The 14,840-nt window shown below is 37.0% G+C and overlaps 1 protein-coding gene across 15 annotated transcripts in view; it reads right to left on the minus strand.

Moving 5' to 3' along the window:
• The window catches only part of szt2 (SZT2 subunit of KICSTOR complex), a 71,657-nt gene that overhangs the window by 16,619 nt on the left and 40,198 nt on the right, over window positions 1–14,840 (minus strand). For 6 of the 15 annotated variants that reach the window (XM_056749876.1, XM_056749875.1, XM_056749879.1 and 3 more), the window contains 15 exons: window positions 14,340–14,531; window positions 13,442–13,644; window positions 12,358–12,524; window positions 12,188–12,285; window positions 11,975–12,107; window positions 11,763–11,890; window positions 10,888–10,935; window positions 8,740–8,861; window positions 8,477–8,659; window positions 4,457–4,721; window positions 3,180–3,259; window positions 2,391–2,516; window positions 2,031–2,233; window positions 1,477–1,582; window positions 947–1,030 (listed from right to left, as the gene is read on the minus strand). In XM_056749876.1, the coding sequence (XP_056605854.1) occupies window positions 947–1,030; window positions 1,477–1,582; window positions 2,031–2,233; window positions 2,391–2,516; window positions 3,180–3,259; window positions 4,457–4,721; window positions 8,477–8,659; window positions 8,740–8,861; window positions 10,888–10,935; window positions 11,763–11,890; window positions 11,975–12,107; window positions 12,188–12,285; window positions 12,358–12,524; window positions 13,442–13,644; window positions 14,340–14,531 (2,138 nt within the window). The remainder of the gene's footprint in view (window positions 1–946; window positions 1,031–1,476; window positions 1,583–2,030; window positions 2,234–2,390; window positions 2,517–3,179; window positions 3,260–4,456; window positions 4,722–8,476; window positions 8,660–8,739; window positions 8,862–10,887; window positions 10,936–11,762; window positions 11,891–11,974; window positions 12,108–12,187; window positions 12,286–12,357; window positions 12,525–13,441; window positions 13,645–14,339; window positions 14,532–14,840) is intronic. The other 9 variants (XM_056749886.1, XM_056749885.1, XM_056749887.1 and 6 more) reach the window with 5 other exon arrangements.

The raw sequence follows: 14,840 nt of genomic DNA on the forward strand, positions 1-14,840 counted from the left end.
GTTCATCTTATTGAACATAATTTAATTTTCATCACCAATTATCATAGTAGAACAGCTTTCTCAAGCAGTTTGTGATGCATTTTGGAAACAGGACATGAGCCCCTGGTCTAATGCGCCACCTGGCTTGAGAAACCCGTTCTCAAAGACTTACTTTTAGTCATTATTTGGGTAGCACACATATTCTGAATGCCTTCGGCAGAATTCAAATGAGCCATTTTAATCTAGATTAATCTAGATTAATCTTGGAATTAATCTAGATTAATCTAGATTAAAAAAATTAATCTATGCCCACCACTAATATATACACAAAACATTGCTCATAAATATATATATTTGGTATATGCTCTCTATATATATCGATATCAGAATTGGAATCGATAAAAAAATGTTCACGGATAAGTAATTCGTGATAAATACTTAATTTAACTTATTCAAATTAGAATGAACAGAATTATTAGAATTCTTCATTTCATGTAGACTGCTTTAAATAATTTGACGTCATCCGGAGGACCGTCTAAAGGGTCCTGGGACCCTGGCTGAGAAACAGTGATATTCTCATTATTTGTTAATTATTTTTATTTCTTCTTATTATCCTAAAATGACTATAAGGAAATTATTAATTTCATTACGTAGTTTTCAGCGTTCACATTCTGGAACTTTCTCCTGAATACATTTGATTTAAAACGAGAAAAGGAGAGAAAGCGAGATATATTAGAGATGAGAAGAGCTCAGGATGTGGTGAGGTGGAGTTTCCTAGCTGTCGATTATGTACGTTTAAATATTAATAGCTCTAAATAGCGTAAGAGGGAGAAAGACTCCATTAAACATCTTAGCTGGTTCTCCTTGGAGACCTTCACAGCGTTCCTGTGAAAAGCACTGCTGATGTGCTAAGAGGCTGATGCAGTGCTCTGATCGCGTGAGACGCACAACCTGATGAAGGTCTTACTTGAAACGCTAGTTCCATTAGCACGATGCCTCCCGGCAGCGCCCTCTGTAGGTGGTATGACGTCGAGCTGGTATTACTGCTCTGCTGTAAAAGATAGAGGAAACATTCAGTGTTTGTGTGTGTGTGTGTGTGTGTGTGTGAATCAAGAGTATCCACTGATTTCAAAACTAAACGATGATGCAACCATAGTTGGAAAAATTTAAATAAATCAATGCTGCCCGGAAATGTTTGCTTCCAAAAATTGTTCAACATATTTTTACTCATTTTGTGTTCAACAGAAGTGAACATTTCTATCATTTTTACAAATATCTTTCTTTGTGTTCAGCAGAACAAATAATTGTATATAGGTTTAAAATAACTGTTCTCACTCATAACAGTGAGAACAAATTTTCTTTGTGGAAACACACAAAATGTTTCCATGGGTGGGTGAAAGGTATTACAGATGAAATGCAGATAAAATGTAAATGTTATTTATGACAAATCACAATGTACAGTCAGTGTTTGGATGAAGTATGTGATGTTGTGTGTACCTTGGGACTTTCCTCACTCTTCTGTTTATTATATGAGAAAGAGGAAAAGGAAGATCTGCCTTCTATAGATAAAGAGCTCAACATGGCGGCCCGAGCTCGTGCAATACTGCAGAGAGATAGAAAGAGAGAGAGAGAGAGAGAGAGAGAGAGAGAGGTGGTTAATTCACTCCTTCTGCTGTGAATAACTATTTTCCTAAACTTTTTTTTCAGAATAAACAAAAATCACTTATTGAGCAAGTGCATAAAAATCTGTGATCTAAACAATACCCATAATCTACACCGATTTACAATGGTAAACTTATAATACTGATTTTTTATTTAAATGCATGCTTTGGATTATGTGGGAGATCTGCAGTTGGCTATTGGGCTGTTTTATTACGGAGATCTGGCAACCCAGATTCATCCATGTCAAAGCACAACCCACAAAAAAAACTTAAATCTGTAATCTGTCACTTTTACTTGCAAAGTTGAATACATTTATAAACACATATTGTGACTCAAGAGAGCCTTTTTATAGTTCTAGTAAAAGTAAAGTAAAAGACAAGTTTTCAGACCTGCGAGCGGGCGACTGCGCCCGGACCTGGACCAGGATGAAGCCCATGCTCTGGAGGTACTGTACATACTGCTGAAGAAACATGCTGGAGATCTCCTGTAACCAAGGCTCCTCCTTTAGTCGACTGGGCAGCGTGTCTGCAGAATCTGTGCTGTAGCTGCGATCTCTACCGGACGCGGTGGAGTCGCTCGACCGATGCCGCTTCTGCAGACAGATTTAACAATGAAACAGATGAAGGAAATCTTCGAAAAGCACAGGTCTCAGTGAATAGTAAAGACATTTCTGGTGGTTTAGAGAGTGGGATGGGAATCAGTAGACAGACTAAAATATAAAGTGAGAATATGAGGCAGAAGAGACAGACCTTCATCTGTGGCTGGACGACCAGTTCTTCCTGAATTTGTTTTCTGAAAACGGGATCAAAGAGCAGTGGAGTGGCGCAGTAATGAACCAGACGGGATGACTGTTTCAGTGTGTCTAAATCTCCTACCTGCGCACACACACAGACAAGAGTTATTACAGCAGATAACAGTCAGATTACACGAGTGACCTCACACACACTTCAGAATTCCCAAATGTTCCCTCTTCATGTCATTAATCCCAACTGGGCCGTACAAACAAAAATGTGTGTGATCTGTCTGTGTGCGAGACAGAAATCCAAAGCCACTGGACTGTATCTAGACTTGATGAGGCGTTCAAAAAAATCTTGTTTTGAAACTATGATGAAAAAAAACACAGTAAAGCTTCACAGCACAAACATGTGTGCAAAAACACACTTTTCTCAAATATGAAAACATTAAGTAGGTTGTTTGTTCTGAGCAGTTTAATAAGAGAATAAACACATCTTGTTTTGTTCTGAAATATGTCAATGCGCAATATATGTTTTGCATGCGTATTCTATTCTCAGCATATATGAAGTGGAACACAAAAGAAGATATTTTGAAGAATGATAGTAAGAAAAAGTATGTATCCATTGACTTTTGTGTACGTTCAGTAGAAGTCAATGGGTACCAACAGTTTTTGGTAACAGACATTCTTCAAAATATCTTCTTTTGTGTTCTGCACAAAATGGAAATTAAAGTATACAGTCAGTATTACTGAACATGTAAAGCACTTTTTCATCCAAGTTTATGACCCAAAAGTGAGAACTTACAGAGATGGGTAAGTTGGACTGAGCTGATCTCTGCTGCCAAGTCACAAACAGGTGCTCGATCCTCACTTGTCTCTCCATCTCTGAAAAAGTAAAATAAACGTCACTTGCTTTCTATTTTACGTTGATTTAAACTTGCAACATTCGTTGTATTGGATGGGTCCAAAACCAAAATTTCTCTCTTAATACGGAGAGTTAGGAAGTAATTAATGGGGTCATATGACATGGCTAAAACAAATATTATCTGTTGTTTTAGATGTAATGCAATGTGTATACACTATACCGTGCATGTTTCTATCTCCTCTTTGCTCCCCTAATCTGAATCGTGCAGAATTTTTACAAAACTCATAGCTCTGAAAAGCGAGGTGTGCTATAATTGGCCAATTAACCAATGCGTAGCAATTGTACTGACAGGTACGCCAGGACCTTACTTGAGAAACCATTTGGGCGGTCTTAGTCAAATCATTCCACGAACTGATGTAGATTTATGGGGGTGTGGTTAAACGAGGTGTTTCAGGCAGGTCTGGGTGAGCATTCACTTTTAGATAGAATGCATCTTTTGTTCCGACACTTTCATTTTACTTGTCTAATACATGCATGGGAAACATATAACAGACCAAAGACACAGAAAAACACATATTCGCGCCATATGACCCCTTTTTAAGAGGATAGTGCACCAAAAAAATTAAATTCTCTCATTATTTGCTCACACCGTGTCAACACCTGATATGACCGGTGTGACGCGACACCGTTGTGTCGTGTTACATCCAGTGTGGACAAAATGTACAATTATAATGGGTTCTGTTGCTTTATATTGTCATCCATCATGTTGAGTAGACACGGTGTCAATCTCCTGTCATTCCAAAACTGTATGACTTTCTTCTGCAGAACACAAAAGAAGATATTTTGAAGAATGTCTGTAACCAAAACCTGCTGGTACCCATTGACTTCTACTGTATGGACACAGAAGTCAATGGGTTCCAATGCTTTTTTACCATCGTTCTTAAGAATATCTTCTTTTGGGTTCTGCAGAAGAAAGATATACAGGTTTGAAGTGACACGAGTGTGAGTAAATGATAATTTTCATTTTGGGGGAAGGAATGCACCCATTGCATGTTTGTTTAACATGGTCTCTATTCAAATGTATCATCACATGACAAAGAAAATAATTGCAAGAATGTAGTTGACGTGTGGTTAAAAGAAGTTAATTTATGAAAATCTAGCTCTGAGATGATATTACAGTTTTCTCTTCATTGACAGTATGTGTGTCTGTGTTTTACCTCTGCGTTCAACTGCTTTGACCTCCAGAAGCTGAGCTCCATGCCGAGTGACTATATCGGCCCCATCCTGACTCGTCAGCGCCCTCCCAGTGTTTACATCTCTCAGAGCTTCATCAAAGGCCAAAAGCTCTCCATGGAAAGCCAAAGGTGGCAGACCACGGCCTGAGCTACCCGACCGCCCCTGATCCTTACTCAGAGCCGGAGGAACCGGACTCCTCAACAGAGCGTCTGCCTCAACCGTGGAACTGAGGAAAGGGTTGGGCTCCTGAAAACAAAGAATTGAATCAAACACTCTAAAGAGGTTCTGCACAGCAGTGCCATAGAAGAACCATTTTTGGCTCCACAAAGAACCGCTTCTTTAAAGAACCATCTCTTTCTTACCTTTTTATAATCTTCCTCAGATGGTAAAGGTTCTTTATGGAACCATTTAGACAAAAAAAATTCTTCTTTGGCATCATAAAACAACCCTTTTTTAAGAATGTTATATAATTTAAATTACTATATGAAAGTTAATAAAGCACATTTTTAAGTTTGGCTAAAATGAACAATGGAAGAAAAACAAAGCGGGGTTCTAAAGCACATCTCTTTTCCCCTAAGAGACGCTGCGTAACTCCTCTGGCCTTCGGATTCCTCAGACTCTTTCATGTCAATGACTGAAGTCTCTTTTCAAAGCATGGCTAAAAGCTCATCTCGCCGCTAACCCGTCACAAACTCCCTCAAACTTTCTGATTCTTTACATCACCCTGATTCAAACTTCTAACAAATGGAAAAGTTTTAACACGAGCAGAGGGTTTATTACTGCGATTCATCAGCAATTAGCCCAGTGAATACAGAGAAGTGTTCCTATGTGACTCTGTTGAAACACAAATTAGACCAACGTGAAATAATATAAACTATTAAAACTCCTTTCAGCATATCTAAAGGCCTTTCCTCTGCTCTTGTGGGAACTTTTGGGCGAGTTAAGAGGTTGGAAATCTCTTTGAAGTCCTGTAGGGCAACGTTGGAGGCTTTTCTATAAGTAGCCTGTCCAGATGCCCCACGATGGAGGACCCAGTTGACTGGATGCCCCGTGCGCCCGATGGGCGTTTAAGCTGCACTTTAGTGCCTTAACTCCACCCCCCGGGAGTCTGACAGATGATTGACGGCCGGGGCAAATTTTCTGCTATGTTGGCCTTGCCTTCTGTCGGCACTCATTAGCTGAACACAGATTAAAAGTGCCGAATCATTGACAAGGAAAATACGGCTCTGTCCTTTTGTTCACTTTTAGGGGAAATTGAAATGCTCTGCTCATTTGCGTTTGAATGACAGGAGAAAGTGCACACAGAACACACACAAAAACATTTCCAATGAGAAAGAAAAAGTAATAAACATTCAAAAAGTCAAAAACGTGAGGGGACTATCTAACCAAGTAAAAATTCACATCCGAAGAGTTCGGTTATGTCCTTCATTCATAATTTACAGAACAATTTAATTTGCATTCTTACAAATAAATATTATGAAATACTTCTTGTTTGATTTTCCATTTGTTTGAATTAAAACTTCTCAGATTTTGCCCCCCACTGACTTCCATAGCAGGAAAAATGACTTTATCATTTATTTGTTCTGTTGAACACAAAGAAAGATTTTTTTAAGAATGTAGGACAGCAAATAGTTCTGGGATATTGTATACCATTGTATTTTTGGGGGGTCTGTCTGGTTATAGGCATTCATCCACATATCGTTCTCGGTGTTCATCAGAACAAAGAAATTAATACAGATTTGGAACAACTTGAAGGTGAGTAAATGCTGACAGAATTTTCATTTCTTGAGGAAGTATCCCTTTAAATTCTCATTGATATAGTATTGAAGATCTTTCAGCATTGTGTAATTACGTGTCAAAACAATAGTCAGATGACTAATATAAATGAGCAACAGCCACAAATCAGCTCCCAAACTTTGGTCAATGTATTCAGCTCCCGTGTAGAAGATGAAAATCGATTGATCCCACCAGCCCTTTTACACTTCTTCCATCTTTCTCTCTCTCTCTCCTGTCTCGCTCGTTCACACACTCTTTCACACACACAGACAAAGGATCAAACAAACACAGGAGCAAGTGCGAGCGCGGGCTGACAGATGCGATGCCATCAACAGACAAAAACAATATAGATCTCACCCTATTTCCTTAAAGGGCAAGCACAGAAAAACACACAACAAAGTGATCATACGTGCTATGCTCATTATCTAGGGGCCTTAAAAGACTGTGCTCTGCCTTTAGAAACCAACAGCCTGCGAAAAACAGCAGCATCCTGAGATCACCTGACAGACAGAACCTTAGACGTTCTTACCCTTTGATACCAACAACAGCTCAAACATCAGGGCAGAAAAAGCTCCTTCCCTGGTGGCTGTTTGCCATAAACAAAGAGACTTTACTTAAACGTAACATCTACTTTATATGAAAAAAAGGTCCTGAGAGTTGGGTTTGTGTTCATTGTCTTCACACAGTTGTCATACAGACTACACACAGACCCGAACTACAGTACAAGCATGAAGTAATAGTACAGGTATCATAATGCACATATTATTATATAATATATTATAATATAAATATAATATAATATAATATATTTTCGATATATTTTCAGTTACTGTTAAATATAAATTAATTCATGCAAATATTTCATAAATATGTATACATGCATATGTTTATAAATTAAAAAATTATCATGCAGAGTAAACAGACATTATGTAAACACATACTTTATTCTGCATGCAATTAATCGTTTGACAGTCCTTAACATAATATAATATATAGCCTACAGTTAACTTCCGGTCTGTATTTGGTTATAATATAACAATCTATTTTATATTTAATTTAGTTTAATATTAATTTACATTAATGTTTTATTGTATAATAATTAATTTAAAACTACTAAAATACTACAATTATAATAAAAAGTGTACAATATTAGAGTTGGATTTGAAGGGGAGGAGTTGAGATGGATACTCACTTCAGGACGGAAGTATCACTTCAGATTTTAATTAAAGATTATGAGGTCACAAGGTTTTAAATAGAGAATAACGTACACTAATAAGCTATTTACAATAAACACTGCAATATTTCATGAACAAATAGGAATTGTAATTTATTTGATGAGGACATATGGGAAAATGTTCATGATTTCTGCAATACTTCCCAAAGCTGTGACTTGACTGTCAGGAATTTCTCACGGCTCGAACCGTCAAATTGTTCCACAACATCTCAACACCTCTTTTAGCGTTTTTTGCAAAACTGTTCTCAATTAAGTTTTTTTTGTACTTTATTTTGGTGCTACTCTGTTAAACAAAACATCAATGTCTTTCAAAGACACATTTCCCACATATTTAAAAAATAATATAACGTTATTGAATTCAAATGAGTTGACACCAACGGCAACAAAAAAGCTTGATAAAAAACGTCAACAGCAGTCTGATGTCTAAAAATACATCCTGACATTTGGAGAGAAATCTTGACAAGCTAATCGATAAAACAATGTTATAACATCAGGTTTCGCCTCTGTTCTGTCAGTCCAGCAAACCGGCTTCAGTGCATTAACTGACAACAGTTAAAACAAAGCGAATGAATCATTCTCTATATTAAAATGTAAAGGCTGTTGAAGTAAGTGAAGCTCTGGGCAGGTGCACTCAGCGGGCACTTCAGTTCTGTGTTGTGTTTTTAACAGGTGTGCTGGAGTGATTGCTGTCCTACCCTGCAGCTGTGACAGCTGTCCGCCACTGAAAGTGATATGTCAGACTGCCTCGGGTACAGATAACCACTCGTGTGCTGTTTAAACTCACTCCAGTAGACTCTTGCTAGCTGTATTCGTGCATAAACTCAGCCCTAACCAACCTCTAGCCAGAAGATGTCCATGTATCCTTAAAAGAGTGTGCATGTCTCAAATGACTTTGATATAGAAAATAGTTACTATACTAGTGTGTTAAACTATACAACTGGGGGCCAGTTGTCCATACTAACATACAGCATGCATGTGCGTGTGTACTGACCTGTTTCAGGTCTTCGTGTGCAGGTGTATCAGAGAAGCAGTTATGGTGGAACAGACCCATTTTCTGACTCAGGAGGCAGTTGACCACATGAGCTCGAGCGTTCTGCCAATGCACCAGTCTGCCGAGGCCCTGATTCAGAGAGCCGCCCAGATCCACAGACCAGTTATATGTGTACAAGGTCACCTGTCAACACAGCGAGAGAAACAATAGGTAAGATCAAACATAAAAGATCAAAACTTAACCTCATGTTAAACACAACTGACCTTTTTGTTGACGATGTGTATGTACAGGAAGCGTTGTCGTGGGGCCACGCCCCTCGCAGCCTGGCCTGGGCTTAGCCAATCACTGTGCTCCAAAGCCTCGAATCGCTGGAGTCCCTTATGAGCTGAAATGAAAAAAAGAGAATAACATGAGGTGAACCGGTAAACAAATGAAAGAATCAATGTCCGTGAAAAGGAAAGAGGCAATTTAAAACATCACTTGTGAATATATTTAATTCATTTTAATTTGATGATAATGTACTAAATGAGAACTCATTTCAAATGAAATGATAAACAGGGCTCATGGAAGCAAGAAAAACAGGGCAATAGCTCGTCTAGCCTTGAGGCTGGACATTTATATAATTTATAGTGTTTGAACAGAATTCGCTCTCCAGAGGAGTGCAGGCGTTAAATGAAGATTATTCCTCTTTGTCTGTATGACACTCTTGCATTTATATCCGTCAAACATCAACATCAGACCACATCTTTTCATCTATATCGGATAAACTGATGAAAACATCCCTTTTGAAGGTATAAATTACTCATTTTTCAAATATGTGCTCTTTTGAGGATTTACACTTAGTTTTTTAACTCTGTAAAAACATTTTAATTGAAAACTTCATCCAAGTGTATTTTAACATTTTTTATGATATGATTCTTTGTGTATGCACAAAAATATCAAATGGAAAATAAACGTATAAGAAAGCTAGAATTTCATGAATCATTTCATTTAAATATATTATAAAGGGGAAAGTATAAAGGTTGGCTACAAGACGAACCCAAAAAACAGATATTCTTGCAAATTGTCGCTGTCCTTCCGAAACCTTGCATGTTTAAATTTGCTGTTTTAAGGACATGGAAAAAACAGTGTACTTTTAAAACGATTAAATACTGTGTTTAAGTTGACAAGCACTTTTTTAATACTTTTTATTGGTTTGATATTTGCAAAACAAAGTGACAAACATAAAGTGTGACTAATAATAATGATTTAAGGCTTAAAATATAAATCACAAAATATGGAGATACAAGGTTACAGAAGGACATCAGCAACATAATATGGGGGAAAAGTAATACCTCTAAACACAAACCGTTAAATTCTTTAAAATAAATAAATATTGCAGTCAAATGAATTAATCGTGATTAAATGATTCAGAAATAAATTTTGAGTTATATAACGTTTGCAGCATCTATATTTATATCTATATACAAATTAGGGCTGTCAAATGATCTCGATTAATCCAATCCAGAATAAAAATGTGTGTTTACATAATATATGTCTGTATACTTTGCATATTAATTTAATTATATAATTAAAACATACCCATAGATGCATACAGTATATACAAATATATTTAATTTAAATTATTGGTAAATATGAAAATACATGTTAATATATTTAAAGTATACATAATATTATGTTATGTAAACACAAACTTTTTTTCTGGATGTGATTAATCGTTTGAAAGTTTTAATATAAATGCACACACATACATAACTACAATATAGCATGTACAAGTAACTATATTCATAACTATATTTATGTTTACATTTAAATATTAATACATTATGTATAAATCTGAATTATCATAAAATATATATATATATATATATATATATATATATTACATAAATGTATATATTTATAAAATATATACATATGTGTTTTTTTGCACGGCACACACACATACATTATTTAAACACAAACATTTATGTTGGAATTGATTAATCGCGATTAAGCGTTTTGACAACACTAAAAATTCATTCTTTTGATAATTGAAGAACCACCCAAACATTTCTGGGCTGTTAAAGCTAATTTATATTTTGATTTCCCACATATGTTACGTCTCGTGCACATTTGAGTGCTCAAGCCTTTAAGGAATACTCCCCTGACTGTGAGCCTCGATAGACATGCTTCACACATGCAAACTAAAACCGCTAGGACCTTTCTAATAGTGTATTCAATCCATGCACATGTGAGAAAAATCAACCTAGTAAATGTATGCCGTGCAATTTGTGCACGAGACATACCAGAGAGCAGAAAACCAAAGTCTACTTTGGGCATCAGAGTGTGATTGTGATGTAATGGAGTGATTTGGAGGGAGGGCCACAGCTGCCCAGTTAGCAGGAGCCCCATAAGGGGCCAAAACTTACGTGTACACCTATTTAGAACTGGACTGTTCTCGTCATCTGAACTGTCTTCTGTGGGCAAACAGAGATGAGCAAACACAGCTTTGCAAAAGTAAACAACTCTATGTTAATGCTGCATTCACACACAAAAACAAATGCGCACACAAGAGACAACATAAGCAGAGATATGCAGAGACTCTATACGAGTTATTGACTAAACACACTGTTAAGCTGAAAAATATGGATTCAGTTAGCAATAAAATTAGACACAGAACATAAAACGAAAGGAAATTTGTAAGCAAGATCAGCTGAGAATAAAAACATAAAGCACAGTTAAGAGGCAGCTAATGGTGAGGTAACAGTTAACTTGAGAAACTCTGGCTCTGATGACAGGATGTGTTTGGTGGTAGCACAGAGAAAACAGTGGGAAGCAAGAACTGTTGACCACAGAATTCAGTACTGACTTTATATTGCTGTAGGTCAGTTAAAACCAGCAAACTTACGCTGGTTTAAGCAAATTAAGCAAATTTTGCTTGCACATAATTGATGTTCTGATAAGGTGTAAAATATGACCCAGACATGTCCATGCAATTCACATAAATGTAGATAATGCATTATACAGATATTCCATTATAATGGATTCAGCATGTCTTATGACGCACATGTATCTTACAAATAACTGCGACCGCATTTACAAAACATCCTTATACTTGCTCCTCACGTGTTAATGTGTTATAAATGGTTTTACAACTAAAATAATTAAAGTATCTTAATATACTATAACCATCATTATAATGTGTTTCTGCAAGAGTTTCCTCAACTTCAATGCCATGAAATTATTCTGTGAGTATGAGTAAAGTATAATGCTGAAATGAATGCTGTCTCAACAAAACTGGTACCTTGTTCTGTACTGCAGTGCCATTGGCTGAAATTACGGCCAATGAGGATAAAGGTCCTGCTGGTTGTGGGCGGCTGGCTGATGTGCTGAATGTTTGACAGGGGGACATGGATATCTCCCTGAGGACAACTGTCAGCAAACATAGCAAACTGTTTATAAAGTGTATCAGCAGAAATACAAATGCAGATGCAACTAAACACATCTGGAACACACCTGGTCCTTTCAAACACTTTAACCGTAGTGTCGCTGGCTAGAGAGCTGACCAGATTAACAATCTCTGTGAGGACGGAGGGTAAGAGGAAATGATGTGAGACCTCAGCCACGCAATGCTGGATGGACGGACAACCTGTGAAGAAACAAGAGAACCTCATAAGCTGCGCTATGAAGATTGAAAACGGATAATGCTAACCTTCTGATGAAACTGACCCAGTTTGTTCATGAAGGTGACCCAGGGCAAGAACGTGTTCTGATAGACTGGGTGAAGAGTTCCCATATCTCCTTCCTCTAGCCGAGCTACATGTCTTCTGTGCAAAGACACCAAATCTTGTTACAGGTACAGTGGGGTCAGAGAGAGGATGCTGTAAACTAGGACTGACCTCTGAGCCTGTTCCTGCTCCACGGCCATGGCTTTCTCATGATTCCACTGCTGCTTCACGTTCTCAGTCTTATGTCTCCGTCGGCCGATGCGGCTGTCTTCCGCTCGCTCTGGGATGATGTCATCAGTTGTCTTCGGACTGCCGAGCTCGGAAGTTTCTGCTTTACTCTACCAAACACACACACGTTAGCCTGTTAACCCTGATTTCCCAACGTTCCTCATATTGTGTAGTTTGTATTTTTGTAAACATCATTTCAATATGGCATCTATTAAGGGAAACTGAAATCAAATTGAATATAGGCCTAAAAATTATTTAAAAAACTGAAACTAAATAAAAATATGAAATGTTGCATTGGCATTTAAGTTGCTCAATTGAGAACACAAAAGAAGGTATTTTATAGAATGTTGTTCTGTTACAAACATTTTTCAAAATATCTTCTGTTGTATTCTGCAGAAGAAAAAAAGTCATACAGGTATGAAATGACAAGAGAGCTTGTAAATGATGACTGAATTTTCATTTTGAAGGTTATCTACTCCTTTAAAGGGCTAAAATAATTAACTGAAAATAATAAAAACTTAACAAAAACTAAACCAAAAGTTATTAAATCTATTTAAAGCTCATATCAAAATACAGTAGCTAAAATTAAACTAGGTTTAGCATGAAAACTAAAACTAAAAAAATAAAAGCTCATTTAAAATATTAATTGAACTACATGAAAGCGTTAATACAGAAAATAACAGCAGTAATGACAGCAGAGCAGTTTTGCCCATCTGTAACTAATGTTGTCAGGTGCATTTTTAGTTAAACACCCAGCATAAAACATTGTCCACCGAGCTTTTCTGCCTGTAGGCTACTTGTTATTAAAATATCTGTCACAAACAAATAAACACAGAAAAAAAATGACAGAGACAGAAAAACAAGAACCCAACCATCTCTTCAGCAATTTCACTTGACTGATCCCAGAACAACTGATTCATGCTGACCGTCAATACAGTTTTAGAGACGCTGACAGTCATAATTAATGAGAGTAATTTGCTGTTAATGGAGACACCACATGCTGAGCGAGCATGTTTTAGACACGCACCAACATCTCCCAGAAGCTACGGCGGGTGGTTTTTCCAGTGGGCGTGGTAGATTCGGGAGTGCTGCTTCCTGTGGTTGTGGTGGAACTGGGGGCAGATGTGAAGGTTATGGGAGGCGGGCTGCTTTTAACACCATGGGCAATGCTGGGGCGTCGAAAACTGTCCTTCACCTCTTTTCCATCCGACTGCAGAAGACTTAAGGGAACTATGACAACAAAACACAAACGTTTTGCAAATCATTTATTTAAGATAAAAAACAAAGCATCTAATTTCATGGGAATGGATTTATATTTCTACTTAAGCTGCAATCCATATTTTTTGCCACCATGCCTCCTTTGAGAAAACTGCATGCTCATTTAGACTGAATACTTTTATATTTATACCTTATATATTTATATAATTTTATTCATAAAATTTGTAAAAAAAATCTGTAATAAACGGAAATAAATTTATTTGTGAAATAAAATGATTTCCGTGACCCGAGGTGGTTCGGATAAGCGGTAGAAAATGGAATGGAATGGAATAAAATGATTTAGTGAAAATAATTAAAAACTAAGACTATAATATTAACATAGTAATATTTATATAATATATTAGCTAATATAATAGTTAACATTAACAACAATATCAATTATAAACAAATAAATAACAAAATCAATTACTAAATTGCAAAAAATGTAACAAAAATTTACAACAATTTACGAAATATATAAAAAATAAAAGCAACTTTAAAATACAAAAGTTACAATAAAACTGAAAACAAAACTACACTTCCCCCAAAAATATTTTTTATAAATCAAGCTGTATTTATCCTCAGTTGTAATTTTTTTCGTTAAAAAATATTTTCTTTGATTGTGCATGTAAACAACAAGCAGAGAGATTTTTTTATTGTTTTTTCACCTGTATTCTCATCCTGTTGGTTGGCAGGAGGCAGGCAGAATGTGTCCAGACACAAGGGATTCAGCAGCACCCGCATCTCCATGACGACATCACAGAGGGCGTGGCGCAGGGCCGCCCTCAACCTGTCCGTCAGCTGCAGGGGGCTGACGTTCCCCTGCTCCCATATGTCAAACCGCACACGCACAGCTGCACCTGCGCACCAGAGGTCACACGTACATCATCACACACATGGATGACTTTGACCTCCTCACACAGGGCAGGAAGTACATCTGTTCAGTCTGCCTGTGACTTTCTCACGTTACAGGGAAGTATTTACACCTGTCCACACAATGCTCAGTGACACATTCTTTTTTATGTATCGGTATACGCTGCTTATCCTTTATGCGACTCCATTCAAGTGTTGAATGCAAATTAAGCTTAAAGGGATAGTTCACCCCCCAAAAAATTCTTAATATATTTGAGAAACGTGTGTGAACTATTTTGTGTTCATACAATGGAGTC

The sequence above is a fragment of the Triplophysa dalaica genome, chromosome 6 (genome assembly GCF_015846415.1).
Source record: "Triplophysa dalaica isolate WHDGS20190420 chromosome 6, ASM1584641v1, whole genome shotgun sequence".
Taxonomy (NCBI): Eukaryota; Metazoa; Chordata; class Actinopteri; order Cypriniformes; family Nemacheilidae; genus Triplophysa; species Triplophysa dalaica.